This window comes from Pseudorca crassidens, chromosome 15, assembly GCF_039906515.1.
Source record: "Pseudorca crassidens isolate mPseCra1 chromosome 15, mPseCra1.hap1, whole genome shotgun sequence".
NCBI classification, from domain to species: domain Eukaryota; kingdom Metazoa; phylum Chordata; class Mammalia; order Artiodactyla; family Delphinidae; genus Pseudorca; species Pseudorca crassidens.
Window position 1 is genome coordinate 41,576,941 of NC_090310.1, and position 27,427 is coordinate 41,604,367.

At 39.9% G+C, this 27,427-nt stretch overlaps 1 protein-coding gene across 1 annotated transcript; it reads left to right on the forward strand.

Moving 5' to 3' along the window:
- The first annotated feature begins 479 nt into the window (after nt 1-479).
- NAA20 (N-alpha-acetyltransferase 20, NatB catalytic subunit) lies at nt 480-26,494 on the forward strand. Its single transcript, XM_067707370.1, has 6 exons — nt 480-620; nt 5,005-5,029; nt 19,961-20,051; nt 20,535-20,670; nt 25,397-25,542; nt 25,973-26,494. The coding sequence occupies exons 1-6, from the start codon at nt 568-570 to the stop codon at nt 26,056-26,058; spliced, it is 537 nt and encodes a 178-aa protein (XP_067563471.1). The 5' UTR covers nt 480-567; the 3' UTR covers nt 26,059-26,494.
- The last annotated feature ends 933 nt before the right edge of the window (nt 26,495-27,427 follow it).

Genomic DNA, 27,427 nt, shown 5'->3' on the forward strand with positions numbered 1-27,427 from the left:
TTAAAAAAAATTTTTTTTTTAATTTTATTTTTTTTAAATAAATTACCCAGTATATTTTTGATATACTGGGTAAAATAATATATATATATAATTGCAATTAATTTCACCTTTCTCTTATGTTGTGAAACATGATACTAGAAAATTTGCGATCACATGCATGGCTGTCATCACTGGGACAGGCCACTTTGGACCGTGAATTCTCCCATCCCTCTCCGCTTCCTTCCTCATTTGCCAGGCGGCACCAAGTGGTCCTGATCCCCGCTTTTCTGCTTTGGGTTCCTAACCCCTGGCAGCGTCTTGTCTTCTTCCCCGGAGGATCACTCTGCCTGCTTTCCCCTGTCACTCCAAGGAGGGGTTTTGAGGTTCTAAGAGGGAAGACCCCAGACTTTACAGGCTTTCCCGGATCTGGCCGCCAGAGGGCGCTGCGTCGCCGCCGCCGTTGCTAAGCAAGTCTTGGCCCGGAAGCAGTTTCCCATCCCGCCACGCCCCGTGACTGCCGCGCGCCAGATAATTTCCGGTGGGGAGTGCGCTGAGTTGCGGAGAGCAGGCTCCTGCGGTGGCGACGCGATGACCACTCTCCGGGCCTTCACGTGCGACGACCTGTTCCGCTTCAACAACATGTGAGTGAGGCGCGCCCGGGCCCAGCTGCCGCCGGCGCGTCCCTGGGGCCGTGGGGGGGGGGGGGGGCGGGAGGACGTGCGGACGCCCCGCTGACCTTGGCCGGGCGGTCGTCCCCTCGCAGCCCTGCGCGCGGTGTGGGCGCTTCTCGGGGCGCCGGGCAGGGCGGGGGGCGCCAGCCCGGCTCTGACCCCCGGCTCCGGCCCGCGTTCCTCTCCGGGCGGGTTAACACTGTGGCCCCGTCCAGGGCCCGGCGGGTTTGCGCGTCTCGTTACTGTTGCTGCGCATCCCGGCGGGAGCAGTGCTGCGGCAGGCCCAGGGTATGCACGTTCCTCCGTCCGAGTTAAGTCAAGGACTGTGACTTGCAGGTGCCATTTTTTTTTTAAGTTTTACGAAAGTTCCTGAACACTTAAAAAGTTGGTAGAATTTTACCGTGAACACGTGTAGACTATTAGCTGGACTCTACCGTTAACATTTCGCTACATTGGCTTCATCACATTTCTGTCCACCCACCCATCTATCCATGCAGCCACCAATCCCAGACCCAGTTTAAACACCCCGGGGCAGTTATGTGAAAACTAAGGACCAGAGAGTACATATTCAAGTGTCAGGAGGATGGAAAGAACTTGAGATGAGGTGGCTAGAAACATTCAAAGAGGGGCTGAGCCTTGGAAAATGGGTAAGTGTTGACAGGGTTGAGGAAGGAGGTTCTGGAGGAGGAAGCAGGTGCGGGCGTGGCCGACACCTGGGAGGTGAGTGATGGTAGGAGCGGGTTTCTGTAACTCAGTGGTCAGAGAAACTGGTGAGACTGGACTTCTGCTCCACTATTGGGGGAACTTTCTGTGGGGCCTCTCCCAGTAGGAGCAGTGTAACTAAGGCGACTGTTGAGGGCTCGCTGTGCCTGGCACTGGAGTAACCCATTTCCTCCTGACAACTCTGTGAAGTAGCTGCCCTTCTCATCCCCAGTTTTGGTGTGAGTAAACTAAGGTCCTGAGAGCGCAGGGGAATGGCCCAGGTGGTAGAGCCCTGCGTGGGAGTGGGCAGAGCAAGGAGACTGATCAACGAGATTGGCTCCAGGCGGGTGGTTCTTACAGTGGTCCGTGAGCACCGGGAGCTTTTTGGAAATGCACGTTCCTGGCCGCCCAGGAGCCTGAGCTCGCCACCGCGGGCCTGCTGGAGGAGGTATACCAGGCAGGTGTGAGCCATTTAGGTGGTCTTGGCAATGGCCGGGAGATGATGACTTGACAAAGGCTTGGGTTTGGGAAGCCCAGGCTCTGGAGGTGACAGTATGCCTTGAAGTTTCAAGAATAGATGAGGCAAAGCCTGCTGGAGAACCAGTTATAACCGAAGACCTAGGAAGGGCCAATATTTTTATACGAAAATGAATAGAGTAGAAGGAAAATAAGCATGACCATTTATTTATAACAAAACATTTGATTTCCGAGAATCATGTAGCTTGTGAAGTCTTCTTCAGAATATGCCAATAGGGGAGCTCCTCTCCCTCCTCGTTTTCTCCTACTTCTCACTTTGATTAGGGCACTTCCATCAAGAACTCCGAGAATCACTGGAGTAGGGTGTTGCAGTAGTAACTGAAAGAAGCAGTGGATGTAGAAACGTTGCAGTTAATTTAACAAATATTTTATTCTTGGCAAAATGTTTTATGCCTATTGTGCACCAGTGCTGAAGAGACAGTAGTGAACAAAACAGGAAAAAAATGTTATCTTTATGGAATTTACAGTTTACTTATTTAAATTGGCTGTGCTGTGTGGCTTGTGGAATCTTAGTTCCCTGACCAGGGATTGAACTTAGACCCTTGGCAGTGAGAACCAAGTTGGGGGAGTCATAGTCATAACCACTGAACCGCCAGGGAATTCCCAGAATTTACAGTTTAGAGGGAAGAGTAAGATAGAACTTAGCATTCAGTACAAAGGAAAAAATGTGAGCTGGAAAGGGAAATAGGGAGTGAGTGGGGATTCGGCTTTGGGTGAGGTGTTCAGGGAAGGTGTCACTGCAGAAAGACCTGGAGGGGAGGGAGTCTGTGGGCACTGTGGGCGGGAGACTTCCAGGCAGAGGGAGTGGCACGGGCACAGATTCCTGTTTCGGAGGAGGAGGCAGCGGCAGCTGTGCTGGAACAGTGAGTGTGGGAGTGTGAGAACACCAGGTCCGATCGGAGTCGAAGGGCTCGACCTCGGAGAGGCATAGAACGTGGGTCTCCGCCAAGGGCGCTCAGACACCCAGGTGGAGAAGTCAGCTGGGCATCCGGATGTGGGAGTCTCAAGTTTAGGTCTGGGCTAAAGATAGAAATTTCGGGGTCAACACTATGTGGATGGCATTAAAACCAGGTGGCTAGGGACTTCTCTGGCGGTCCAGTGGTTAAGACTCCACGCTCCCAATGCAGGGGGCCCGGGTTTGACCCCTGGTCAGGGAACTAGATCCTGCATGCCACAACTGAGATCCCACACGCGGCAACTGAGATCCCGTGGTGCTGCAGCTAACACCCAGTGCAGCCAAATAAAAACAAACACAAAAAACCACGTGGCTAGGTGACATCAGTGATGAGTGAGTGCAGACAAGAAAAAGGAGGTTCCAGGAATGTGCCCCAGGGCATCACATGTTAAAGGAGACACAGTGGCCCTGTGAGGTGGGAGGAAAACCTGATGGTGGGTCTGGAGTCTGAGAGAGGACAGCATTTCAGGAGGACGGAGCCCTGAACTGTGTCAGGTCTGCCGGTGGCTAGGTGTGCAGCACGTTTATACATTTCTTTCAGGGGAGCAGAGTCCTGGGTCCCGAGAGGTGGGGGCATCTGCTCACCAGGCCTCCAGGCCTGGGTCTAGGAGTGCAGGTGGAGTGTGGGCGCAGAGGTGTAGGGGGGGTGGGGCGGGGGTGGGACCTTGGTGAAGCTTTCTCCTTACTGCTGTTTTCTTCTTGAAATTGGAAGCAGCTGAGGTGGAAGGGGGAGTGTTGAGGAGACAGGAGAGGGTATAGAGTAGTCCTGAGAAGCAGGGGAGAGTGAGTCCACATGGATTAGTGATTCTCCAGGTGTGGCCAGGGGCGCCTCAAGATTGTTTTGGGGGTTCTGCAAGCCATTTTCATGATAATAAGGGTTTTGTTTGGGGTGGTTTTTCTTTTGCCTTTTTCATTTTCATTCTCTCACAAGTGCACAGTGGAGTTTTCAAGGTTTGTGATCATGTAATAGTAAGCATAACAGGCACAGAAATGAGAAATCAGCTGCCTTCTATTAAACCAGACATTAAAAAGATCTGTAAAATTGTTAAAATAATGCCATTCTTGTCACTAAATTTTTGTTTTCGAAAATAGTGACGTTTTTGGTTTAAAAAAAGTTATTCATATTAATGTATTATTTATTTTTTAAATGAATGTTTTAAACATTTAAATGTCAATAGATGTAATTCACATAAACAGAAGTTCTTGGGGTTTTCAGTAATTTTTGAGTGTAAAGGGATCCTAAGAACTGCTGGTCTTCAGAAATGCAGTGTGACTGTTTGCATTGTTAAGGGTCCAAAAGCAGAGTTTGACTGTGCAAGAGGAAGAGTTGAAGGTAGCTGTTTTGGGGTCTGGCAAAATATTGGTTCCATTAATTGAATAGGAAAGTAAGGGGCAGAGTTCTTTGTAGACAGAGGCAGGTGTGCATTTAAGAAATGCTGTCGGGAGTGTTGTGATCGGATATGCTGGCGTGGCAGGCGCTCAGCAGCTCCAGAGCCAGATCAGGAGCTTCCCTCTGAGAACAAAATTGAAAGTATGGGAATGGGGGCGGTGGGGGGCAGAAATGTAGAAGAGTGGCGAGCAGAAGCCTGAGTGGTGAGATGGCCCACATTTTGGGGGAGGAGGGAGGGAGGAGGAGGAATTGGCAGAGAGGGGGTGCTTGTCAGATGCTGCAGGGCTAGGGTTATTACCCCCATCTGTGATTGACATGCCAGCTTGGTCCCCAGTTCCGGTAACAGTTTATTGCCATTTAGAAAATGGAAGGTTTTAGGGACTTCCCTGGCAGTCCGGTGGTGAAGACTCGGTGCTCTCACTGCTTCGGGCCTGGGTCCAGTCCCTGGTCCAGAACTAAGATCCCACGAGCCACTTGGTGCAGCCAAAGGAAAAAGCAAAAAGGAAGGTTTTGATGATGTATTAACTATAATTTGTAAAGAAGCAGCAGTTAAATGAAAATGTACAGATGTCTTTATAGTGGCTGTGATGATAGCTCATTATGGTCATTAGGTAAATTAAACCATCTTTCTTAGCTGTAAAGTTGGTTTTAAAGTTGTGGATTTAACATGTTTTGTTTTCCCTGTGCATGTTATTTTTAGTTGTAGTCTCCTTATTTAAACTGGTTTTGTAAACACTGCTTACTGTTGACATTTTTCTTGTTTCTTTTAGTAACTTGGATCCACTTACAGAAACTGTATCCTTTTTTAAAAAGTTAAATGAAGGCTTACTAAGAATAAGGAAAATAGAGGATCAAAAGGAAAAAAATAGACTTGAGTACCGAAAATGTTTAAAACTTGGAGGTCAGGAAACATAAGCAACATTGAAAGCAGTTGAAAATAAAAAACACTAAAAACCTGGGAACAAGAGTTATCTTACACCTGTTGACAAGCCGCTAATATAATGACCTCATAAATCAAGAACAGTACAGTTCCCTGCCCACCCTGCCCCTCAGTAGTAAGCATAGCTGTGAGCAGCAGAAAGTGGTGACTTCAGCAGGAGGGGCTATTCCTGCCTGATGTGAATGAGTCTAGAGTGGACGAGCAGTCCTGGTGGCTCTGTGACATCCCCAGCGACCGGGCTCTGCAGTGGAACCACTCTCCCATTCCCGGGTGTTCCTGGCTTCCTGTCCAGGTGGCTCCCGGAGCGTACCGCATCTCAGCCATGTTCTTGGCAGGAGGATCGATCAACAGAGGGGAAGGTGAGTGCGTCCTTCCCAGACTCCCAGGGGTACCTCTGGGAGGTGCCACACAGCCTTCTGCATCCTGTGGACCCCTGCCTCGTGCCATACCTGCCTATCTAGAACAGAGTCTGGAATGAGCCTGATTTATATTGGGGCATGTTGCTAAAGTGAAAGAAGGACTTTGGCTAACATCAGCAGTACTTCTCATGCTCCCCACTAGAGATACGGGCAAAGATGTGTGAAGTGAGGGTCCTCTGACCCTAACAGACAATCCCCACACGCTCAGGAGCGTGAAACAGAGCTGCACTTTGGGGTTATGTGCCATGTCCACTGCAGGGTAGGAGGGTAGTATTAATTGATAATTTAACAAAGAGGGCATATAGGATGCTATGAAAATATTAAAAAGAGTTCGGTCTCACCAGTTAAAAGACATGCAGATTAAAACCAAAATGAGATACCATGTTTTATCTATCAAATTATGAAGGATTTCAAGCAGTGATAAAACTCAAGGCTGATGAAGGTGAGGTGAGGGGAGCAGTCTCATAAACTGCGAGTGACAGAGTAAATGCTAGTCTTTCTGGAAGGCACTTTGGTAATGTAATACCTAGTAATTCAATTTCCTGGAAGCTGAAGATAATAAGAAATAGAGTCAATTATGTCGGGTTGGCACAGTAATGTGCATGGGCCAGGTTTGGCCCACTGCCTTTTTTTGTAAATAAAGCTTTATTGGACACAACCATGGTGAATAATGTACATATTGTCTGTGCTCTTCTCCTTGGTTTTCACAGTTTTTTCTTTTAAATGGAAATAGAGTTGATTTACAATGTTGTATAAGTTCAGTAGTTTTTTATGGTAAGAATGCACAACAAGGTAGAAGTAGAAGAACCTTTCTTAATTTGGTAAAGGTTTGATACTAAAAACCTTCAGTAAGCATTATAGGTAAGTGAGAAATTAGATTCGTTCCCTTTAAGATTGGGTGTAAGATGAGAATGCCTGCTGTCACTACTGCACGTTAACATAGTTCCAGAGGAACTGACCAAAGGTATTGGAAAGAAGAAAGAAGTGAAAGAAAGTATAAGGATAAGAAAAGTAGAAATAAAACTGTCATTATTTATAATTGATAATACAGTCATCTATCTAGAAAAAAAGAACAACCTATTAATAATAAGCGAGTTCAGCAATGTTAGAACCAAGATCAAGTTTTGAAAAATCAATAGCATTTCTGTACACTAGCAGTAGAAATCAAGAAAATATTTTTAATTGAATACTTAAAACATGAATATCTACTTAAAGAACATCATGCATAAAACTAAAAAGTTGAAAGAATGGAAGCAGATTTTTTTTAATATCTAAAACTGACAGGAAGTGAATAGCTAGAATATATAACGAGTTTTTTTTCTGTTCTATGCCGTTTTTTTAAAATTTTATTGGAGTATAATTGATTTACAGTGTTGTGTTTCAGGTGTACAGCAGAGTGATTCAGTTATACATATATTCATTATTTTTCAGTCTTTTCTCCTACAGGTTATCACAGAATATTGAGTAAAGTTCCCTGTGCTATACAGTAGGTTCTTATTGGTTACCTATCTTATATATAGTAGTGTGTGTATGTTAACCCTAAACTCCTGATTTATCCCCCCCCTCCCCTCCACGTTTCCTCTTTGGTAACCATAAGTTTGTTTTTGATATTTGTAAGCCTGTTTCTGTTTTGTAAATAAGTTCATTTGTATCAGTTTTTAAATTAGACTCCACATATCAGTGATATATGATATTTGTCTTTGTCTGACTTAGTCTGATAATCTCTGGGTCCATCCATGTTGCTGCAAATGGCATTCTTTTCTTTTTTTTGGGCTGAGTAGTATTCCACTGTATATATGTATACCATATCTTCTTTATCCGTTCCTTTGTCGATGGACATTTAGGTTGCTTCCATGTCTTGGCTGTTGTAAACAGTGCTGCAGTGAACATTGGGGTGCATGTATCTTTTCAAATTATAGTTTTCTCCTGATAAATGCCCAGTAGTGGGATTGCTGGGTCATATGGTAGTTCTATTTTTAGTTTTTTAAGGAACCTCCATACTGTTCTCATAGTGGTTGTACCAATTTACATTCCCACCAACAGTGTAGGAGGGTTCCCTTTTGTCCACACTCTATCCAGCATTTGTTTGTAGACTTTTTGATGATGGCCATTCTGACCAGTGTGAGATGATATCTCATTGTAGTTTTTTTTTTTTTTTTTTTAAGATTCCGTATATATGTGTTAGCATATGGTATTTGTTTTTCTCTTTCTGACTTACCTCAGTCTGTATGACAGACCCTAGGTCCATCCACCTCACTACAAATAACTCAATTTCTTTTCTTTTTATGACTGAGTAATATTCCATTGTATATATGTGCCACGTCTTCTTTATCCATTCATCTATTGATGGACACTTAGGTTGCTTCCATGTCCTGGCTATTGTAAATAGAGCTGCAATGAACATTGTGGTACATGACTCATTTCGAATTATGGTTTTCTCAGGGTATATGCCCAGTAGTGGGATTGCTGGGTGGTATGATAGTTCTATTTTTAGTTTTTTAAGGAACCTCCATACTGTTCTCCATATTGGCTGTATCAATTTACATTCCCACCAACAGTGCAAGAGGGTTCCCTTTTCTCCACACCCTCTCCAGCATTTATTATTTGTAGATTTTTTGATGATGGCCATTCTGACTGGTGTGAGATGATATCTCATTGTAGGTTTGTGTTTTTTTTTAAAGAGAAAAAAAGTTTTCTTAAATCTGGAAAAACAAAGCACAGAAGAACCAACAATGTTTCAAACAGAAAGTCACAAAAATTGTAATCATCATCATCAGTTCACTCAGTCCCATGTAATTATTTTTCATCTTGATCTTCTGTTAGCACTTTTTTGAATTCATCAGTTTTCCATTAGAGTTCTGAAAATGCTTATTCATTCAGTTCAGCAGTATAGTCACTTACCAGAAACCTGTACTTGTCAGTCTTTTCCATGAATTACTTGAAGATAAAACCCTTTATAGGAACATTTTTGCAAAAGCAACAGAGTACACCCAGAACTGTCTGTAAATGACAAAAGACTTAAAAATGACCACAGTTAAAGATTTGATGAAAGTTCATAATAATGCACTTGACAAGGAAATTTAGTTATTTCTGAGATATACATTTAAAAATAATAACTAGAATTATGACTTATAACATTATACCAGAACATATAAGATTTTTAGGAATTTCTTGTAATGTCTGAAACGTTTATATTAACATATTTCCATACAAATAACCCAAAGAAAGTTTTAGTACTAGTTGTTATTTTTGAATTTTATTTTATTTTTTTATACAGCAGGTTCTTATTAGTCATCAGCTTTATACACATCAGTGTATACATGTCAGTCCAAATCGCCCAATTCATCACACCACCATCCCCACCCCACCATGGCTTCCCCCCCTTGGTGTCCATACGTTTGTTCTCTACATCTGTGTCTCAACTTCTGCCCTGCAAACCGGTTCATCTGTACCATTTTTCTAGGTTCCACATACATGCATTAATATACAATATTTGTTTTTCTCTTTCTGACTTACTTCACTCTGTATGACAGTCTCTAGATCCATCCACGTCTCAACAAATTACCCAATTTTGTTCCTTTTTATGGCTGAGTAATATTCCATTGTATATATGTACCAAAACTTCTTTACCCATTCGTCTGTCAATGGGCATTTAGGTTGCTTCCATGACCTGGCTATTGTAAATTGTGCTGCAGTGAACATTGGGGTGCATGTGTCTTTCTGAATTATGCCCATCATTTCTGATGATTCTAACTGGTGTGAGGTGATAGCTCATTGTAGTTTTGATTTGCATTTCTCTAATAATTAGTGATGTTGAGCAGCTTTTCATGTGCTTCTTGGCCATCTGGATGCCTTTGGAGAAATGTCTATTTAGGCCTGCCCATTTTTGGATTGGGTTGGTTGTTTGTTTTTGTGGTACGCGGGCCTCTCACTGTTGTGGCCTCTCCCGTTGCGGAGCACAGGCTCCGGACGCGCAGGCTCAGCAGCCATGGCTCACAGGACCAGCCACACCGCGGCATGTGGGATCTTCCCGGAACAGGGCACGAACCCCTGTCCCCTGCATCGGCAGGCGGACTCTCAACCACTGCGCCATCAGGGAAGCCCTGGTTGTTTGTTTTTTAAATATTGAGCTGCATGAGCTGTTTATATATTTTAGAGATTAATCCTTTGTCTGTTGATTGGTTTGCAAATATTTTCTCCCATTCTGAGGGTTGTCTTTTCGTCTTGTTTATGGTTTCCTTTGCTGTGCAAAAGCTTTGAAGTTTCATTAGGTCCCATTTGTTTATTTTTGTTATTTCCATTACTCTAGGAGGTGTATCAAAACAGATCTTCCTGTGATTTATATCAAAGAGTGTTCTTCCTATGTTTTCCTCTAAGAGTTTTATAGTGTCCAGTCTTAAATTTAGATCTCTAATCCATTTTGAGTTTATTTTTCTGTATGGTGTTAGGGAGTGTTCTAATCTCATTGTTTTACATGTAACTGTCCAGTTTTCCTGGTACCACTTATTGAAGAGACTGTCTTTTATCCATTGTATATCCTTGCCTCTTCTGTCATAGATTAGTTGACCATAGGTGCGTGGGTTTATCTCTAGGCTTTCTATCTTGTTTCATTGATCTGTGTTTCTGTTTTTGTGCCAGTACCATATTGTCTTGATTACTGTAGCTTTGTAGTATAGTCTGCAGTCAGGGAGTCTGATTCCTCCAGCTCTGTTTTTTACCCTCAAGACTGCTTTGGCTATTCGGGGTCTTTTGTGTCTCCATACAAATTTTAAGATTTTTTGTTCTAGTTCTGTAAAAAATGCCATTGGTAATTTGACAGGGATTGCATTGAATCTGTAGATTGCTTTGGGTAGTATAGTCATTTTCACCATATTGATTCTTCCAGTCCAAGAACATGGTATATCTCTTCGTCTGTTGGTATCATCTTTAATTTCTTTCATCAGTGTTTTATAGTTTTCTGCATACAAGTCTTTTGTCTCCCTAGGTAGGTTTATTCCTAGGTATTTTTTTCTTTTTGTTGCAATGGTAAATTGGAGTTTACCAATTCCTTAATTTCTCTTTCAGATTTTTCATCATTAGCGTATAGGAATGCAAGAGATTTCTGTGCATTAATTTTGTGTCCTGCAACTTTACCAAATTTATTGATTAGCTCTAGTAGTTTTCTGGTGGCATTTTTAGGATTCTCTATGTATAGTATCATGTCATCTGCAAACAGTGACAGTTTTACTTCTTCTTTTCCAATTTGCATTCCTTTTATTTCTTTTTCTTCTCTGCTTGCCGTGGCTAGGACTTCCAAAACTATGTTGAATAATAGTGGTGAGGGTGGACAACCTTGTCTTGCTCCTGATCTTAGAGGAAATGCTTTCAGTTTTTCACCATTGAGAATGATGTTTGCTGTGGGTTTGTCATATATGGCCTTTATTATGTTGAGGTAGGTTCCCTCTATGCCCATTTTCTGGAGACTTTTTATCATCTGCATCTATTGAGATGATCATATGGTTTTTATTCTTCAGTTTGTTAATATGGTATATCACATTGATTGATTTGCATATATTGAAGAATCCTTGCATCCCTGGGATAAAGCCCACTTGATCATGGTGGATGATCCTTTTAATGTGTTGTTGGATTCTGTTTGCTAGTATTTTGTTGAGTTTTTAATCTATATTCATGAGTGATACTGGTCTGTAATTTTCTTTTTTTTATAGTATCTTTGTCTGGTTTTGGTATCAGGGTGATGGTGACCTCATAGAATGAGTTTGGGAGTGTTCCTTCCTCTGCAATTTTTGGAAGAGTTTGAGAAGGATGGGTGTTAGCTCTTCTCTAAATGTTGGATAGAATTCACCTGTGAAGCCGTCTGGTCTAGGGCTTTTGTTTGTTGCAAGATTTTTAATCACAGTTTCAATTTCATTACTTGTGATTGGTCTGTTCATATTTTCTGTTTCTTCCTGGTTCAATCTTGGAAGGTTATACCTTTCTAAGAATTTGTCCATTTCTTCCAGGTTGTCCATTTTATTGGCATAGAGTTGTTTGTAGTAGTCTCTCAGGATGCTTCGTATTTCTGTGGTGTCTGTTGTAACTTCTCCTTTTTCGTTTCTAATTTTATTGATTTGAGTCCTCTCACTCTTTTTCTTGATGAGTCTGGCTAATGGTTTATCAATTTTATCTTCTCAGAGAACCAGCTTTTAGTTTTATTGATCTTAGCTCTTGTTTTCTTTGTTTCTGTTTCATTTATGTGTGCTCTGATCTTCATGATTTCTTTCCTTCTGCTAACTTTGAGTTTTCTTCTTCTTTCTCTAGTTCCTTTAGATATAAGGTTAGATTGTTTGAGATTTTTCTTGTTTCTTTAGGTAGGCTTGTATAGCTATAAACTTCCCTCTTAGGACTGCTTTTGCTGCATCCCATAGGTTTTGGATCATCGTGTTTTCATTGTCATTTGTCTCTACGTATTTTTTAATTTCCTCTTTGATTTCTTCAGTGATCTCTTGGTTACTTAGTAATGTATTGTTTAGCCTCCATGTGTTTGTGTTTTTTACGTTGTTTTCCCTGTAATTCATTTCTAATCTCATAGCGTTGTCAGAAAAGATGCTTGATACGATTTCAATTTTCTTAAATTTACTGAGGCTTGATTTGTGACCCAGGATGTGATCTATCCTGGAGAATGTTCCATGCGCACTTGAGAAAAAAGTGTAATCTGCTGTTTTTGGTTGGAATGTCCTATAAATATCAGTTAAATCTATCTGGTCTATTGTGTCACTTAAAGCTTGTTTCCTTATTTATTTTCATTTTGGATGATCTGTCCATTGGTGTAAGTGAGGTGTTAAAGTCCCCCAGTATTATTGTGTTACTGTTGATTTCCTTTTTTATAGCTGTTAGCAGTTGCCTTATGTATTAAGGTGCTCCTATGTTGGGTGCATATATAATTGTTATATATTCTTCCTGGATTGATCCCTTGATCATTATGTAATGTCCTTCCTTGTCTCTTATTCTATATTTTAAAGTCTATTTTATCTGATATGAGTATTGCTACTCCAGTTTTCTTTTGATTTCCATTTGCATGGAATATCTTTTTCCATCCTCTCACTTGCAGTCTGTATGTGTCCCTAGGTCTGAAGTGGTTCTTTTATAGACAGCATATATATGGGTCTTATTTTTGTATCCATTCAGCAAGCCTGTGTCTTTTGGTTGGAGCATTTAATCCATTCACGTTTAAGGTAATTATCAGTATGTATGTTCCTATGATCATTTTCTTAATTGTTTTGTTTTGGGTTTGTTTTTGTAGGTCCTTTTCTCCTCTTGTGCTTCCCACTTAGAGAAGTTCCTTTAGCATTTGTTGTAGAGCTGGTTTGGTGGTGCTGACTTCTCTTAGCTTTTGCTTGTCTGTAAAGCTTTTGATTTCTCCATTGGATCTGAATGAGATCCTTGTGGTTGTAGGTTCTTGCCTTTCATCACTTTAAGTATATCATGCCACTCCCTTCTGGCTTGTAGAGTTTCTGCTGAGAAATCAGCTGTTAACCTTATGGGAGTTCCCTTGTATGTTATTTGTTGTTTTTCCCTTGCTACTTTCAATAATTTTTCTTTGTCTTTAGTTTTTGCCAATTTGATTACTATGTGTCTCGGCATGTTTCACCTTGGGTTTATCCTGTATGGAACTCGCTGCACTTCCTGGACTTGGTGGCTATTTCTTTTCCCATGTTAGGGAAGTTTTTGACTATAATCTCTTCAAATATTTTCTCAGGTCCTTTCTCTCTCTCTTCTTCTGGGACCCCTGTAATGTGAATGTTGTTGCGTTTAATGTTGTCCCAGAGGTCTCTTAGGCTGTCTTCATTTCTTTTCATTCGTTTTTCTTTATTCTGTTCCACAGCAGTGAATTCCACCATTCTGTCTTCCAGGTCACTTATCCATTCTTCTGCCTCAGTTATTCTGCTATTGATTCCTTCTAGTGTAGTTTTCATTTCAGTTATTGTATTGTTCATCTCTGTTTGTTTGTTCTTTAATTCTTTTAGGTCTTTGTTAAACATTTCTTGCATCTTCTTGATCTCAGCCTCCATTCTTTTTCCAAGGTTCTGGATCATCTTCACTATCATTATTCTGAATTATTTTCCTGGAAAGTTGCCTATCTCCACTTCATTTAGATGTTTTTCTGGGGTTTTATCTTGTTCCTTCATCTGGTACATAGCCCTCTGCCTTTTCATCTTGTCTGTCTTTCTGTGAATGTGGTTTTTGTTCCACAGGCTTCAGGATTGTAGTTCTTGCTTCTTTTGTCTGCCCTCTGGTGGATGAGGCTATCTTAAGAGGCTTGTGTGAGTTTCCTGATGGGAGGGACTGGTGGTTCGTAGAGCTGACTGTTGCTCTGTTCCGAAGAGCTCAGTAAAACTTTAATCAGCCTTACTGCTGATGGGTGGGGCTGGGTTCCCTCCCTGTTGGTTGTTTGGCCTGAGGCAACCCAACACTGGAGCCTACCTGGGCTCTTTGCTGGGGTAATGACAGACTCTGGGAGGGCTCACGCCAAGGAGTACTTCCCAGAACTTTTGTCAGTGTCCTTGTCCCCACAGTGAGCCGCAGCCATCTCCCACCTCTGCAGGAGACCCTCTAACACTAGCAGGTCTGGTTCAGTCTCCCCTGGGGTCACTGCTCCTGCTGAGTCCCAATGTGCACACTACTTTGTGTGTTCCCTCCAAGAGTGGAGTCTCTGTTTCCCCCAGTCCTGTTGAAGTTCTGCAGTCAAATCCCACTAGGTTTCAAAGTTTCATTCTCTAGGAATTCTTCCTCCCGTTGCTGGACCCCCAGATTGGGAAGCCTGATGTGGGGCTCAGAACCTTCACTCTAGTGGGTGGATTTCTGTAGTATAAGTGTTCTCCAGTCTGTGAGTCACCCACCCAGCAGTTACGGGATTTGATTTTACTGTGATTGAGCCCCTCCTACCATCTCATTGTGGCTTCTCCTTTGTCTTTGGATGTGGGTTATCTTTTTTGGTGAGTTCCAGTGTCTTCCTGTTGATGATTGTCCAGCAGCTAGTTGTGATTCTGGTGTTCTCTGCAGAGGGAGTGAGAGCACGTCCTTCTACTCTGCCATTTTGGTTCCTCCCTCCCTCATTGTAGTTTTGATTTGCATTTCTCTGATAATTAGTGATGTAGAACATTTTTTTAATGTGCTTTTTAGCCATCTTTTTTTTTTGGAGAAATGTCTATTTAGATCTTCTGCCCATCTTTTGATTGGGTTGTTTTTTTGATATATAGATGCATGAGCTATTTGTATATTTTGGAGATTAATCCCTTGTCAGTTGCTTCATTTGCAAATATTTTCTCCCATTCTGTGGGCTGTGTTTTCATTTTGTTTATGGTTTCTTTTGCTGTGTAGAAGCTTTTAAGTTTAATTAGGTCCCATTTATTTTTGTTTTTATTTTCATTACTCTAGGAGGTGGATCAAAGAAGATACTGCTGCAATTTATGTCAAAGAGTGTTTTGCCTGTGTTTTCCTCTAAGTTTTATAGTGTCTGGCCTTCATTTAAGTCTTTAATCTGTTTTGAGTTTATTTTTGTGTATGGTGTTAGGGAGTGTGCTAACTTCATTCTTTTACTTGTAGCTGTCCAATTTTCACAGCCTCACTTATTGAAGAGACTGTCTTTTCTCCATTGTATATTCTTGCCTCCTTTGTCATAGATTAGTTGACCATAGGTGTGTGGGTTTATCTCTCGGCTTTCTATCCTGTTCCATTGAGTTGTATTTGTTTTTGTGCCAGTACCATACTGTTTTGATGACTGTAGCATTGTAATATAGCCTGAAGTCAGCGAGCCTGATTGCTCCAGCTCTGTTTTTCATTCTCAGGATTGCTTTTGCTATTAGGGGTCTTTTGTGTTTCCATACAAATTTAAAATTTTTTTGGTTCTAGTTCTGTGAAAAATGCCATTGCTAATTGATAGGGATTGTAGTTGAATCTGATTGCCTTGGGTAGTATAGTCATTTTGACAGTATTGATTCTTTCAATCAAAGAGCATGGTATGTCTTTCCGTTTGTGTCATCTTCGATTTCTTTCATCAGCATCTTATAGTTTTCAGAGTACAGGTCTTTTGTCCCCTTGGTAAGTTTATTCCTAGGTGTTTTATTCTTTTTGATGTGATGGTAAGTGGGATTATTTCCTTAATTTCTCTTTTTTGGTCTTTCATTGTTAGTGTACAGGAAGGGAAGAGATTTCTGTGTCTTAGTTTTGCATCCTGCAACTTTACCAGAATCATTGATGAGCCCTAGTAGTTTTCTGGTAGAATCTTCAGGATTTTCTATGTGTGGTATCATTTTATCTGCAGTGATGATAGTACTTCTTTTCCAATTTGGATTCCTTTTATTTCTTTTTCTCTGATTGCCATGGCTAGGACTTCCAAAACTATGTTGAATAAAAGTGGTGACAGTGGACATCTTTGCCTTGTTCCTGATCTTAGATGGAATGCCCTCAGCTTTTCACTGTTGAGAATGATGTTAGCTGTGGGTTTGTCATATATGGCCTTTATTATGTTTAGGTAAGTTCCCTCTATGCCCACTTTCTGGAGAGTTCTTATCATAAATCAGTGTTGAATTTTGTCAAAAGCTTTTTCTGCATCTATTGAGATGATCATATGGTTTTTATTCTTCAGTTTGTTGTTGTGGTGTATCACACTGATTTGCAGATATTGAAGCATCCTTGCATCCCTTGGATAAAGCCCACTTGATCATGGTGTATGATCCTTTTAATGTATTGTTTGATTCAGTTAACTAGTATTTGGTTGAGGATTTTTGCACTTATGTTCATCAGTGATATTGACCTGTAATTTTTTTTGTGGTATCTTTGTCTGGTTTTGATATCAGGGTGATGATGGCCTCACAGAATGAGCTTGGGAGTATTCTTTCCTCTGCAGTTTGTTGGAAGAGTTTCAGAAGGATAGGTGTTAACTCTTCTCTGAATGTTGATAGAATTTGCCTGTGAAGCCATGTGGTCCTGGACTTTTCTTTGTTGAAAGTTTCTTAAACACTGTTTCAATTTCAGTACTTGTGATTAGTCCGTTCATATTTTGTATTTTTTTCTGGTTCAGTCTTGGAAGGTTGTATCTTTCTAAGAATTTGTCCATTTCTTCTAGGTTGTCTGTTTTATTGGTATACAGTTGTTTGTAGTAGTCTATTATGATTGTTTTTCTCTGATGTCAGTTGTAACTTCTTCATTTCTGATCTTATTGATTTGAGCCCTCTCCCTTTGTTTTTGAGTCTGGCTAAAGGTTTATCCATTTTGCTTATCTTCTCAAAGACCCAGCTTTTAGTTTCATTGATCTTTTTTGTTTTGTCTCTATTTCATTTATTTCTGCTCTGATCTTTATGATTTCTTTACTTTTACTAACTTCGGGGGTTTTTTTTTTCTTTTTTTGTACTCTCTCTGGTTGCTTTAGGTGTAAGGGTAGGTTGTTTACTTGAGATTTTTGTTTTCTGAGGTAAGACTGTATTGCTATAAACTTCCCTCTTAGAACTGCTTTTGCTGTGTCCCATAGGTTTTGGATTGCTGTGTTTTTGATGTCATTTGTCTTTAGGTACTTGATTTCTTCTTTGATTTCTTCAGTGATCCATTGGTTGTTTAGTAACATATTGTTTAGCCTCCATGTGTTTGTGTTTTTTTACAATTTTTTTTGCCTGTAATTGATTTCTAATCTCATAGCATTGTGGTCAGAAAAAGATGCTTGATGTGATTTCAATTTTCTTAAATTTACTGAGGCTTGATTTGTGGCCCAATATGTGATCTGTCCTGGAGAATGTTCCATGTGCACTTGAGAAGACAGTGTATTCTGGTTTTGGATGGAATGATCTATAAATATCAGTTAAGGCCATCTGGTCTGATGTGTCATTTAAGGCCTGTGTTTCCTGATTGATTTTCTGTCTGAACGATCTGTCCACTGATGAAAGTGGTGTGTTAAAGTCCCCCCCTATTATTGTGTTACTGTCAACTTCTCTTTTTGTAGCTGTTACCATTTGCCTTATGTATTGAGGTGCTCCTGTGTTGGGTGTCTGTATATTTACAATTGTTACATCCTTTTCTTGGATTGATCCCTTGATCATTATGTAGTGTCCTTCCTGATCTTTTGTAAGTCTTTAAAGTTTGTTTTGTCTGATATGAGTATTGCTACTCCTGCTTTCTTTTGAATTCCATTTGCATGGAATACCTTTTTCCATCCCCTCACTTTGTCTGTATGTGTCCCTAGATAAGAAGTAGGTCTCTTGTAGATGGCATATATATGGGTCTTGTTTTTGTATCCATTTAGCCAGTCTGTGTCTGTTGGTTGGAGCATTTAATCCATTTACATTTAAGGTAATTATCAATAAGTGTTCTTACTGCTGTTTTGTTAATTGGGGTTTGTTTTTGAAGGTCTTTTTTCTTCCTTTCCTCTTGTTCTCTTGTGATTTGATGTCTATCTTTAGTGTTGTTTGGATTGCTTTTTCTTTTTTGTGTGTGTATCTATGGTAGAGTTTTGGTTTGTGGTTCCCATGAGGTTTTGATAGAGCAGTCTGTATAACTACAAGATTGTTTTAAGTTGCTGGTCTCAATTTCCAGTGCATTTCCAGTATCCTGCATTTGTACTCTTCTCATGGTTGCTGATTTTGATATCATATTTATGTGTGGATGGTTTCCTACCTTTATGTTTGCCTTTACCAGTGAGCTTTCCCATTTGTAATTTTCTTGATTCTAGTTGTGGCCTTTTCCACAGAGAAGTTCCTTTAGGTTTTGTTGTGGTTTTCACAGTTTGAGTAGCTGCAACAGAGGCCAATATGGTACACACAGCCTTGAATATTTACTGTCTGTCTCCTTTTTTGTTTTCTGATTTTTATTGGAGTATAGTTGCTTTATAGTGTTTTGTTAGTTTCAGGTGTACAGCAAAGTGAATCAGTTATACATGTATTTCCTCTTTTTTCGATTTCCTTCCCATTTAGGTTACCACAAAGCATTGAGTTCCCTGTGCTTTACTTTAGGTTCTTGTTAGTTATCTATTTTATACATAGTATCAATAGTGTATATGTCAATCCCAATTTCCCAATTCATCACCCACTCCCCCCACCCTCCAGTCTGGCTCTTTAGAGAAAATGTTTGTTATTTTGTTAGCCCCTGAGTTAATGTCAGTAACAGCAGTAAAAATCAACTATAGATACATGCAGCAACAGGGCTACGTATCAGAAACAAAGTTGAATGGAAAAAGACTCCATAATTTTCATTTGTATTTAAAACATTGACCTATTAAAGACTTCTCCATGTTTATAAAAAAGTAAAAGGAGTTTGAAGAATTCTGAATGGCAGAAAATTTTCACTGTATATAAGGGAAAGTATTAGGATGCAAATCAATTTATGTGGTGTGCTTCCCGTTACACTTAAAAGTTTTTGGTGAAAGTCCCATAATCCAGGTGAGGCCATGTTTCAGAGTAACCTGCCAGGGCTTCTTGGTCCATGAGCTTGAGCCAGGGGCTCCTCCAGTAGCCAGAGAAGAGATGGTTATGATGTCAGTGGCTGGATGGCAGAAGGACTTGACGACTGCCATGTTAAGGGTTATGTTTGAAGAGACAGAATAAAGGCTGTTCTTCAGAGAAGAGTTTGAAGAATTTACACTGAACAGATTTTCCAGGAAGTTTAAAAAAAAATGATTGATGGTGTCCCCTTATAGAACTGCATCAGCAAGCTTATACTAAGGAGGAGGACAGGAATTGAGTACAAGTCAGCAAGGACACCAGGGTTGAAGAGTTAAGTAATGAGCAGTACTCAGGCATTCACTTTTAAGTCAGCTTTTTTTTTTTTTTTTGCATTACTAGAAATGGAGACCTTGAATTGGTGGAGGGGAAAAACTAGGTTTGTTAAGTAGCCTTTGGAAATACTTAAGTTTAAAGTTATTTTCACTGTCCCATGGCTGAAGCTAATGTAGGAACTAGTCGTCAATTTCCCAGTGCAATGATGAAAAATAAACATACTGAGCATGTGCTGTTTGCCAAGCACCAGGGATAGAGGGAACATGGCATACATGTTCCAAGGGGAGACAGTAAACAAGTAGAGTATCAGGTGATTATGGATAAAGTGCTGTGCAGGGATCTAGACACAGTGTGAGCAGCGGGGGAGACGACTGTAGAACTTGGGAGCCTGGTTCTTTGCTGTCTATTGGATGCTACTGTCTCCAGTCACATTTGAGTTTATATATATTCAGTCAATTTTCTTAAAAATTAGTGCTTAACCTAAATATTTCATCCAATAAATTGATTATGGAAGTCATACATATGGCTGGGGATAAAAAATATACTTTTTAAAGGAAACTTGAAAATACCCCTTTCATGAAGAAATCTGACTGTCCATTACTTTGCATCCTCCTTAACAAGACTCTAGTATGGGATTCCTTTTTACTTACAGTACCTCGCCCACTGGCCAGAGTACTTCATTGTTGCAGAGGCCCCTGGTGGAGAGTTAATGGGTTATAGTAAGTATAATACCACTAGTACTTTTTTGGATAGGCAGTTGAGATTAAAATACAGGTTTTAACTGATTATTTTATATTGATCACAGAACTGGAAGTATAATCGTGATGCCCATAATTTTATTTCCTTTTCAACCATTTGACAGCTCACTGATCCCTTCTGATCCGTTGTATTTTAGGTACTATGCTAGGCCCAGGGGATAGAGCAGTGACCCAGACAGACTTGGTTGCATTGCTAACAAAAATTTGAGCTGTAGATTTTCTGTTATGTGTACATGACACACATACATACCCACATGAAATGTAGATATTTAAAAAAATACTTATCAAGTAAAAGCATTAATAACAATTAGCTAGATGACTTTTAAGTATTGCTTAAAGATCAGAACTTGGTCATTAGTTTCCTTTATAATAAAAATGTACTAAACAGCATTTCTGTATGTGTAAATCCTCATGTTAGTTACTGGATGTGATCTTCATTGGCAGTCATGGGCAAAGCAGAAGGCTCGGTGGCGAGGGAAGAGTGGCACGGGCACGTCACAGCTCTGTCTGTTGCCCCGGAATTCCGACGCCTTGGTCTGGCTGCTAAGCTTATGGAGTTATTAGAGGAGATTTCAGAAAGGTAGGCACCTGCTTTGCAAATGATTTTTGAACTCTAACCATTTGAGTTTTCTCTTGGTGAATGTTTTATCAGATTTTTTCCTTCAGATTGAACATCTGTCATGATGCAGTTTCATAGGAATTTCATTTTCAGCCTCTAATAGTCCTTATACCAATTCTGTCACATATTCAGAGTGATATTATTGTTCCTGTTTGGCCACTGAGGAAAATTAAGGCAGTGTGAGTGACCTGCCATAGGCTTATGAGCTGGGTAACTGGTGGAATCAAAATCTAGCCCTCAAGGTTTCTGTTAGTGTTCTTGCCACTGCAGCAGGTGTTTCCAAATTCTTCGTTAACACTGTCCTTGGCATCTCAGTCATTTTCTCATAGTGCCCTAGGCTAAACAGAAGTGTAGTCTTAAGCAGTTGTGTCCCAGCAAGCTAGTAGCTATTAGGAAGAAAAAAATATTTTCATTTCATTGTTAAATAACTGTGGTTACCTCCTAATGAGATGTGTGTACCTGCTGGGCATTGCATGCTTCTCAAACCTTGGAACCAGAGTCTGCAGAACTGCCAGCATTCTTGTTCCATGTTGATTTTCATGTAATCACAGGAATTGCCAGAAGCCTGGCTTCATAAAGATACTATGTCACCAAAAGGAATATAATGTGATATGATGTGTATTTGTGAACTATATAAAGCTAGTAGTTTGCCAGTGTACAACATGTAAGGTTTGCCTACGTTTTCCCCAAACATTTGAAATATGCACCTCCATGAGTTTGAGAACTGCAAATATTGTAGCTTTTTTTTCAGACCTGTTTTATGTGTCAAACACTCACTCACTATGTGTTACTTTTATTAAATCCATTAAAGTGGAACATTTTAAAGAAGTAACCATGGCCTGAAAACACTGAGCCAAGTCAAGGGCAAGAGGAACCTGAGCTCATTCTTAATTAATTTAGCTGAAAAAGTCTAGTCCTTAAGAACTTAAAAAATTCTTCCTAGAGTGAATACAGAAGAGGGAAAATCTTTAGCAAGATTGTAGTTTACACACATTGGTTAATGGCATATCTTGTTGAAAACAAGTATTTGGCATTATCATGTATAGTTGACAGGGAGTTAGGAACTGTTCTAATTGCACATCAGATTTAATGTATTTATAGGATAGACCATCTCTTAGAGTAGAAAACCACTATGCTCCCTTCCCTTACAGGGTCTAAACGTTCATTTACTTTACAATAGTTGCTAAGATTTAAGTGGCCTATATTTGTGTAGGGTGTGTGTGTGTGTATACGTATATACACACACACACACATATATTTTTAATGTATACATTAAATCTGTACACTAAAAATAGAAACAGTATATAATATCCAGAGAGAAAAATAGGATAATAAAAGTCAATTCCAAAGAAAAAAAGGAAACTAAAGTAGCAAAACAAATAAAACGCATGAAATAAGGCGTAGCAGTGAATCCAAATATAATTGATAAATGTAGTAATTGATAAATACAACAGCAAATGTTAATGGACTAATGACTCCAGTTAAAAGACGTTATTATGCCAAGTGAACCAGGCACAGGAAGACAAATATTGTGTGATTCCACTTAGATACCTAAAGTAGTTAAATTCATGAAGAGTGGAATGGTGGTGGCTGGGGACGGGGGAAATGTCAAGTTACTAAAGTTTCAGTTCAGCAAGAAGAATAAGCTCTAGAGTTTGATATATAACGTTGTATACCTACACTTGAAGATAGTGTACATTTAAAATTTATTGAGAGGGTAGATCTCATGTATTCTTAGGACAGTAACATTAAAAAATGATGGACTGTCAGAACTGTATTCTATTTACAGGAAATATGTATAAAGGTTAAAGATCGAAAGTAAAGAAATTTTTTTTAATTATGCAAATTCTAACAGGGTGTGCTTAAATTAACAACAGTCACATTATAGTTCAATAATTACGAAAATAAAAAAGGGTCTGCATACTGAAAAGAGTTAATCAGGGAGATGTAATAATTAAAAACTGTACGTACCCAGTGACAAATTCAAAGTAAAAATGCAACAGTTGACAAAACTACAAGAAGAAATAGACAAATCATCATAATTAGAGATATGAGCATGCCTCATCCTAATTGTTAGGACAGTCAGAAATTGATTAAGGGTACAGAACAGGGGTCAACAAACTTTTTCTGGGCCAGATAGTAAACGTTAAGGCTTCACAGGCCACCCAAGGTCTCTATTGCTTCTTCAAAATTGTAAAAAACCATTCTTTGCTTGAGAGCAGCATAAAAATAGGTTGAAAGCTGACCCCTGCCTTAACTAATTTCAGTCAGTTAGCCAGAATCTTTCCACAAAGAAAGCTATGGCTTCTCTGGCAAATTTGCAAATTTCACCAACAATTTAAGAAATAATGACACTAAGTTTACTTTTACACACAAAAAGGGAACAATCACAAAACCTGACAAGAGGAAGGAAAATCTCATGACAGATGCAAAGTCCCAGAAAATTCTTAGCAAAATGGATTCAGCAATTCATGAAAAGGATGACATATCGGGGGAAGTTTGTTTTAATATTAGAATGTATCCTACCAGTTAATAGGCTGAAGAATATTTATCTCAGTAAATGTAGAAAATGCTTTGATACAATCCAGAGTTCACTCTTGATAAAAACTGTTAGCAATAGGAAAACTTACTTAACCTGAAAAACTGAAAACCTGTAGTAAATATGAGTGGTGATGCACTGAATGATTTCTGGGACAGGACAGGATGCCTAAAGTCGGCTTCTCTTCAGTAATTTACTGGAAATCATCCTCTACCATACAAGTGAAGCAAGCAAGAAAAATAAAAGGTTTGAGAAGAAACAAAACCGTTATTTTGGATAGGTAAGATTGTATAAATAGAAAACCTACAGGAAGGAATCTACAAATATTTAGAATTTTAATAAAAGTTAAGCTAAGTTGTTGGATATAAAGTTAGTATAAATTAAATTGCTTTTCTATACAAACAGTAACATTTAGAAGAGGATGTGATTTGCATTGGCATCAGTACATTAAGCCCTTAGGAGAAATCTAACAAAAGCTGTGCAAGACCTCTCTGAAGTTTATACAACTTTACCCAGAGACAGAGCAGATGACCTACCTAAGTGGAGGGAGGAACTACCGCTGCAGCATAGAGTTAGCCGTCTCTACAGTAGACAGGTAACTGATCCACAGTCAGCGTAACTGCAACCCAAATCACAAGTCTTTTCCGTGCAACTTGTTGATTCTGAAACTTACAGGGAATGGAAGGAGCCAAAAAGAGGTAAGACACTCTTGAACAGCAAAAAAGTGAGTGGAGTAATTGTCTAGGCTAGTGGAACAGAATTTGAGACACCGACTCAGGAACACATGGACTTTAGACACACCTTGGAGGAGGCAACTGCAGATCAGTGGTGGGGAAGGATACACTTTCCAATAAACGTGGTGGCACCACTGGATATCCATATGGGAAAAGATTTTCCCACATTAGTACCTTATCATGCACAGATCAATTCCATATTTATTAAAAACCTATATGTGAAGAGCAAAACTAAAAAGCCCTTCAAAGGAGAGTGTCTCCATGACCTCAGGGTAGAAAAGAACTTCTCAAGCCCTAAAAAGTGCAAGGAAGTCATATATTCAACTTCACTAGAGTGCGGTAACTTTGTTCATCAAACGATACATAAGGATGATGACAAGTCACAAATTGGAAAAAGATTTGCAAATTGGGGAGAAGACTTGCACCATCCTTTACACAAGGCTGAATATCCAGAATACATAGAGAACTACATGTGGGGGAGAACAACCAATAAAGACCATACAGAATGAGAAATCTAATGGTGGACACAAATATAATCAGCCTTGTTAGTAATCAGAAATGCCAGCTAAAATTGCCCTGAGATGCCATCAGGAGTCTACCCCCTCCTGTGGGAGTGTCAGGTGGCACATGTGGGCTGGGAGACAGGCATTATCTGATAAAGTTGAAGGTGTCCCTGTGAGCCAGCAGTGACACTAACTGCAGACCTTAGATATCCTGGATGTACCACAAGACACACAACAAAATACTCGTAGCAGCATAGTTGATAATGTATAGGACCACAGACATCTCACATCTCATAGTGTGTCCATACAGGGACACACTAAACACAGGGAGGACGGACAAGCTCCAGCTGCCCTCGGACTGACTCAGTACCGACTGGGAGGCGAGTCACTAAAGAGTAAAGTAAGTTTCACTCCATTCAGGTGATGTTCACAAACAGGAGAAATTAAACCAGAACATAAACCAGAACAGGTGGTAAGTCTGCTGCATAAAGCAAGGTGCTGATGACCACACGAGTCAGGACATGGAGACCTGGGTAAGAAAGGGGCTGTCACTGACCAGAGGGACCCAAGGGCTTCAGAGCTGTGACCAGTGTCCTGTAGTTATACAAGGCCACATTGGTGCTTTCTTCAAAACCTTGGGTGAAACTATTATATGACTAATTGGTAAAATGATTTTTAAAGCCAGGTAACAGAATTGCGGTAAAAATTTAAAGTTTATCTTTTAAGAAAACCTGTAGGTTTTGAAATGTTATAGTTATCTTTTGTACTGCAAAATCCTCAGCAGTAAAAATTGATAACATGATGTAATTGACTGCAGGGTTTCATAGTACCATCCTATGAATAGTCAAAGTAGTTTTAAAAATTCTGTATTATTTTCAAGGACTTCTAATTTTTTTTTTTTTTAATTACAGAAAGGGTGGATTTTTTGTTGATCTCTTTGTAAGAGTGTCTAACCAAGTTGCAGTCAACATGTACAAGCAGTTAGGCTACAGTGTGTACAGGACAGTCATAGAGTACTATTCGGCCAGCAACGGGGAGCCCGATGAGGATGCTTACGGTGAGCTCCCCCCTGAGAGGAAGCCAAATGTCTACATTCATCCTACAGACTGAAATACTCGGCTATTTTAATACACTTAAGAGAATCATATTTAAAATCTGGGCTATAATTAAATCTGCTTTAACCTGCCCTTAAGAACCTACCACTGATGAACTTACATTAACTAACCATTGGTTAATTACTGTCAATTATTGTTTTACTGGTACAGACACATTTTTACTAAGGTTCTGTCAAAAGAACATTTGTAGGAAGAGCTGGATCCCAGCTGGGGTTTGGTGTACTTGTGATTGAGAATCACTTACAAATACATTTCTCTTAGAATATGGTAGAAGTGGGGGTAGGGGACAAAACCTCTTAACCTATACACTTTAAATTTGATATAAAATATTCTGACATTTGGGTACTTACATTAAACTTTGCTTCCTAACAGATATGAGGAAAGCACTTTCCAGGGACACTGAGAAGAAATCCATCATACCATTACCTCATCCTGTGAGGCCGGAAGACATTGAATAACCACGAGCAGTGGTTCTTAGGCTGATGATGCTCCAGATATTTTATGGACAATATTATTTTCATTAGATGATCCTGGAGCTCTATTAGGAGAAAAGGGAATTGTTTAGATCTTAAAGACTTCAAGAAAAAAACAGGTTATAAACTTGTCTTGTTTCCTATTAGCAATATCATACCTTCTAAAGCTGTCCACTGTAATAAAATTCAGCCAAAAAAGGCAGCTAGGTCAAAAGGAAACATTCCACTGTTATGGTTCATAATGTAATATTCATGGTATGCTAGGGAAAAAGCTTGCTCCAATCTCCTCCTCAATTCTGTGCCTGAGAACCACTGCTGCATATATATTTTTTATTTTGTATTGAACTGTTAATTGAAGCTTTAAAAGCATATATGGAATGTGTAAATCTAAGATGTATAATAAAATGCACTGTTGACTCGAGTGTTTTCTGGAAGGTTTTTGGTCATTTATAAACGTCAGGTTATCAGGATTGAAGAAGGTCATCATTTAGGGTATGTTGTTTCCCTTACATTTTTCATTTATATACAAAGCATTGTTTAATTGCTTACTTGGACAGTCCCTGCCCAGCACACTTAAGCGTCCTTCTTATTGCAAAGTTCTTCCCAGATACTTGTTTCCATACTGCTGGTCTCAGGTCTTTTCTTTGTCTAGTCTCACAGTGCTTTGCTTAAATCCTGCCTTTCAACAAAATACAAAAAGATGCTAAAATAAAGGGGAAAAAGAACCTAATTCCCAAAGAAAGGCCACGTAATTAGATCACAGGCTAACCACATATTTTCATGTGTAGTTTTCATCGCATGCAGTATCTGAAAATATCCAGTGAGTAACAGTAGCTAAAGAAAACGAAATAAATCACAGAAATGATTATTAAAACCCTGTTACTTTTGAAAGGACTTACTTTGGCGGAGTTGAGGGTGAGAGAGAAGTGAGGTTCTCCCAGGAGAGTAATTTTTTCTTTCATGCATTTCACACTGGCACATTACCTGCCCGAAAGTGGCCTTAGGAGTTTACATGAGGACCTGACTGCTAGTTTTTTTCCTGACACACACATGTGACACAAACAGAACATGATTATGATTAGTCACTTACTTAGAGTAGCATCTGGCCTGTTTTCATCTCACCCCGTGGCCCTGTGTACTTAGCCAACTCAGAGCAGTGCTCCTCTTCGCTGACTGGACAGACCTTGGAACTCAACAGTCAGAGCCTCTGATCCCAGCAGCTGAAGCTAGTCAGGTGACTGAAGTAGCGAGGCTAAGAGCAGGTTGCTTTCACCTGCTAGTCCTATTTCCTTCTGCCCCCAATTTTCAAGATACAATTTAACACTGTATTGATTAGCTTTTATTCCCTTGGGTG

Bases quoted from the DNA above. Each gene is read 5' to 3' on its own strand.
- NAA20 (XM_067707370.1), top strand. From the start codon at position 568: ATGACCACTCTCCGGGCCTTCACGTGCGACGACCTGTTCCGCTTCAAC. The intron at 5,030-19,960 runs GTATCCTTTTTT...ACAAGACTCTAG, and splicing joins TGGATCCACTTACAGAAACT to TATGGGATTCCTTTTTACTT. The intron at 20,671-25,396 runs GTAGGCACCTGC...TTTTAATTACAG, and splicing joins TTAGAGGAGATTTCAGAAAG to AAAGGGTGGATTTTTTGTTG.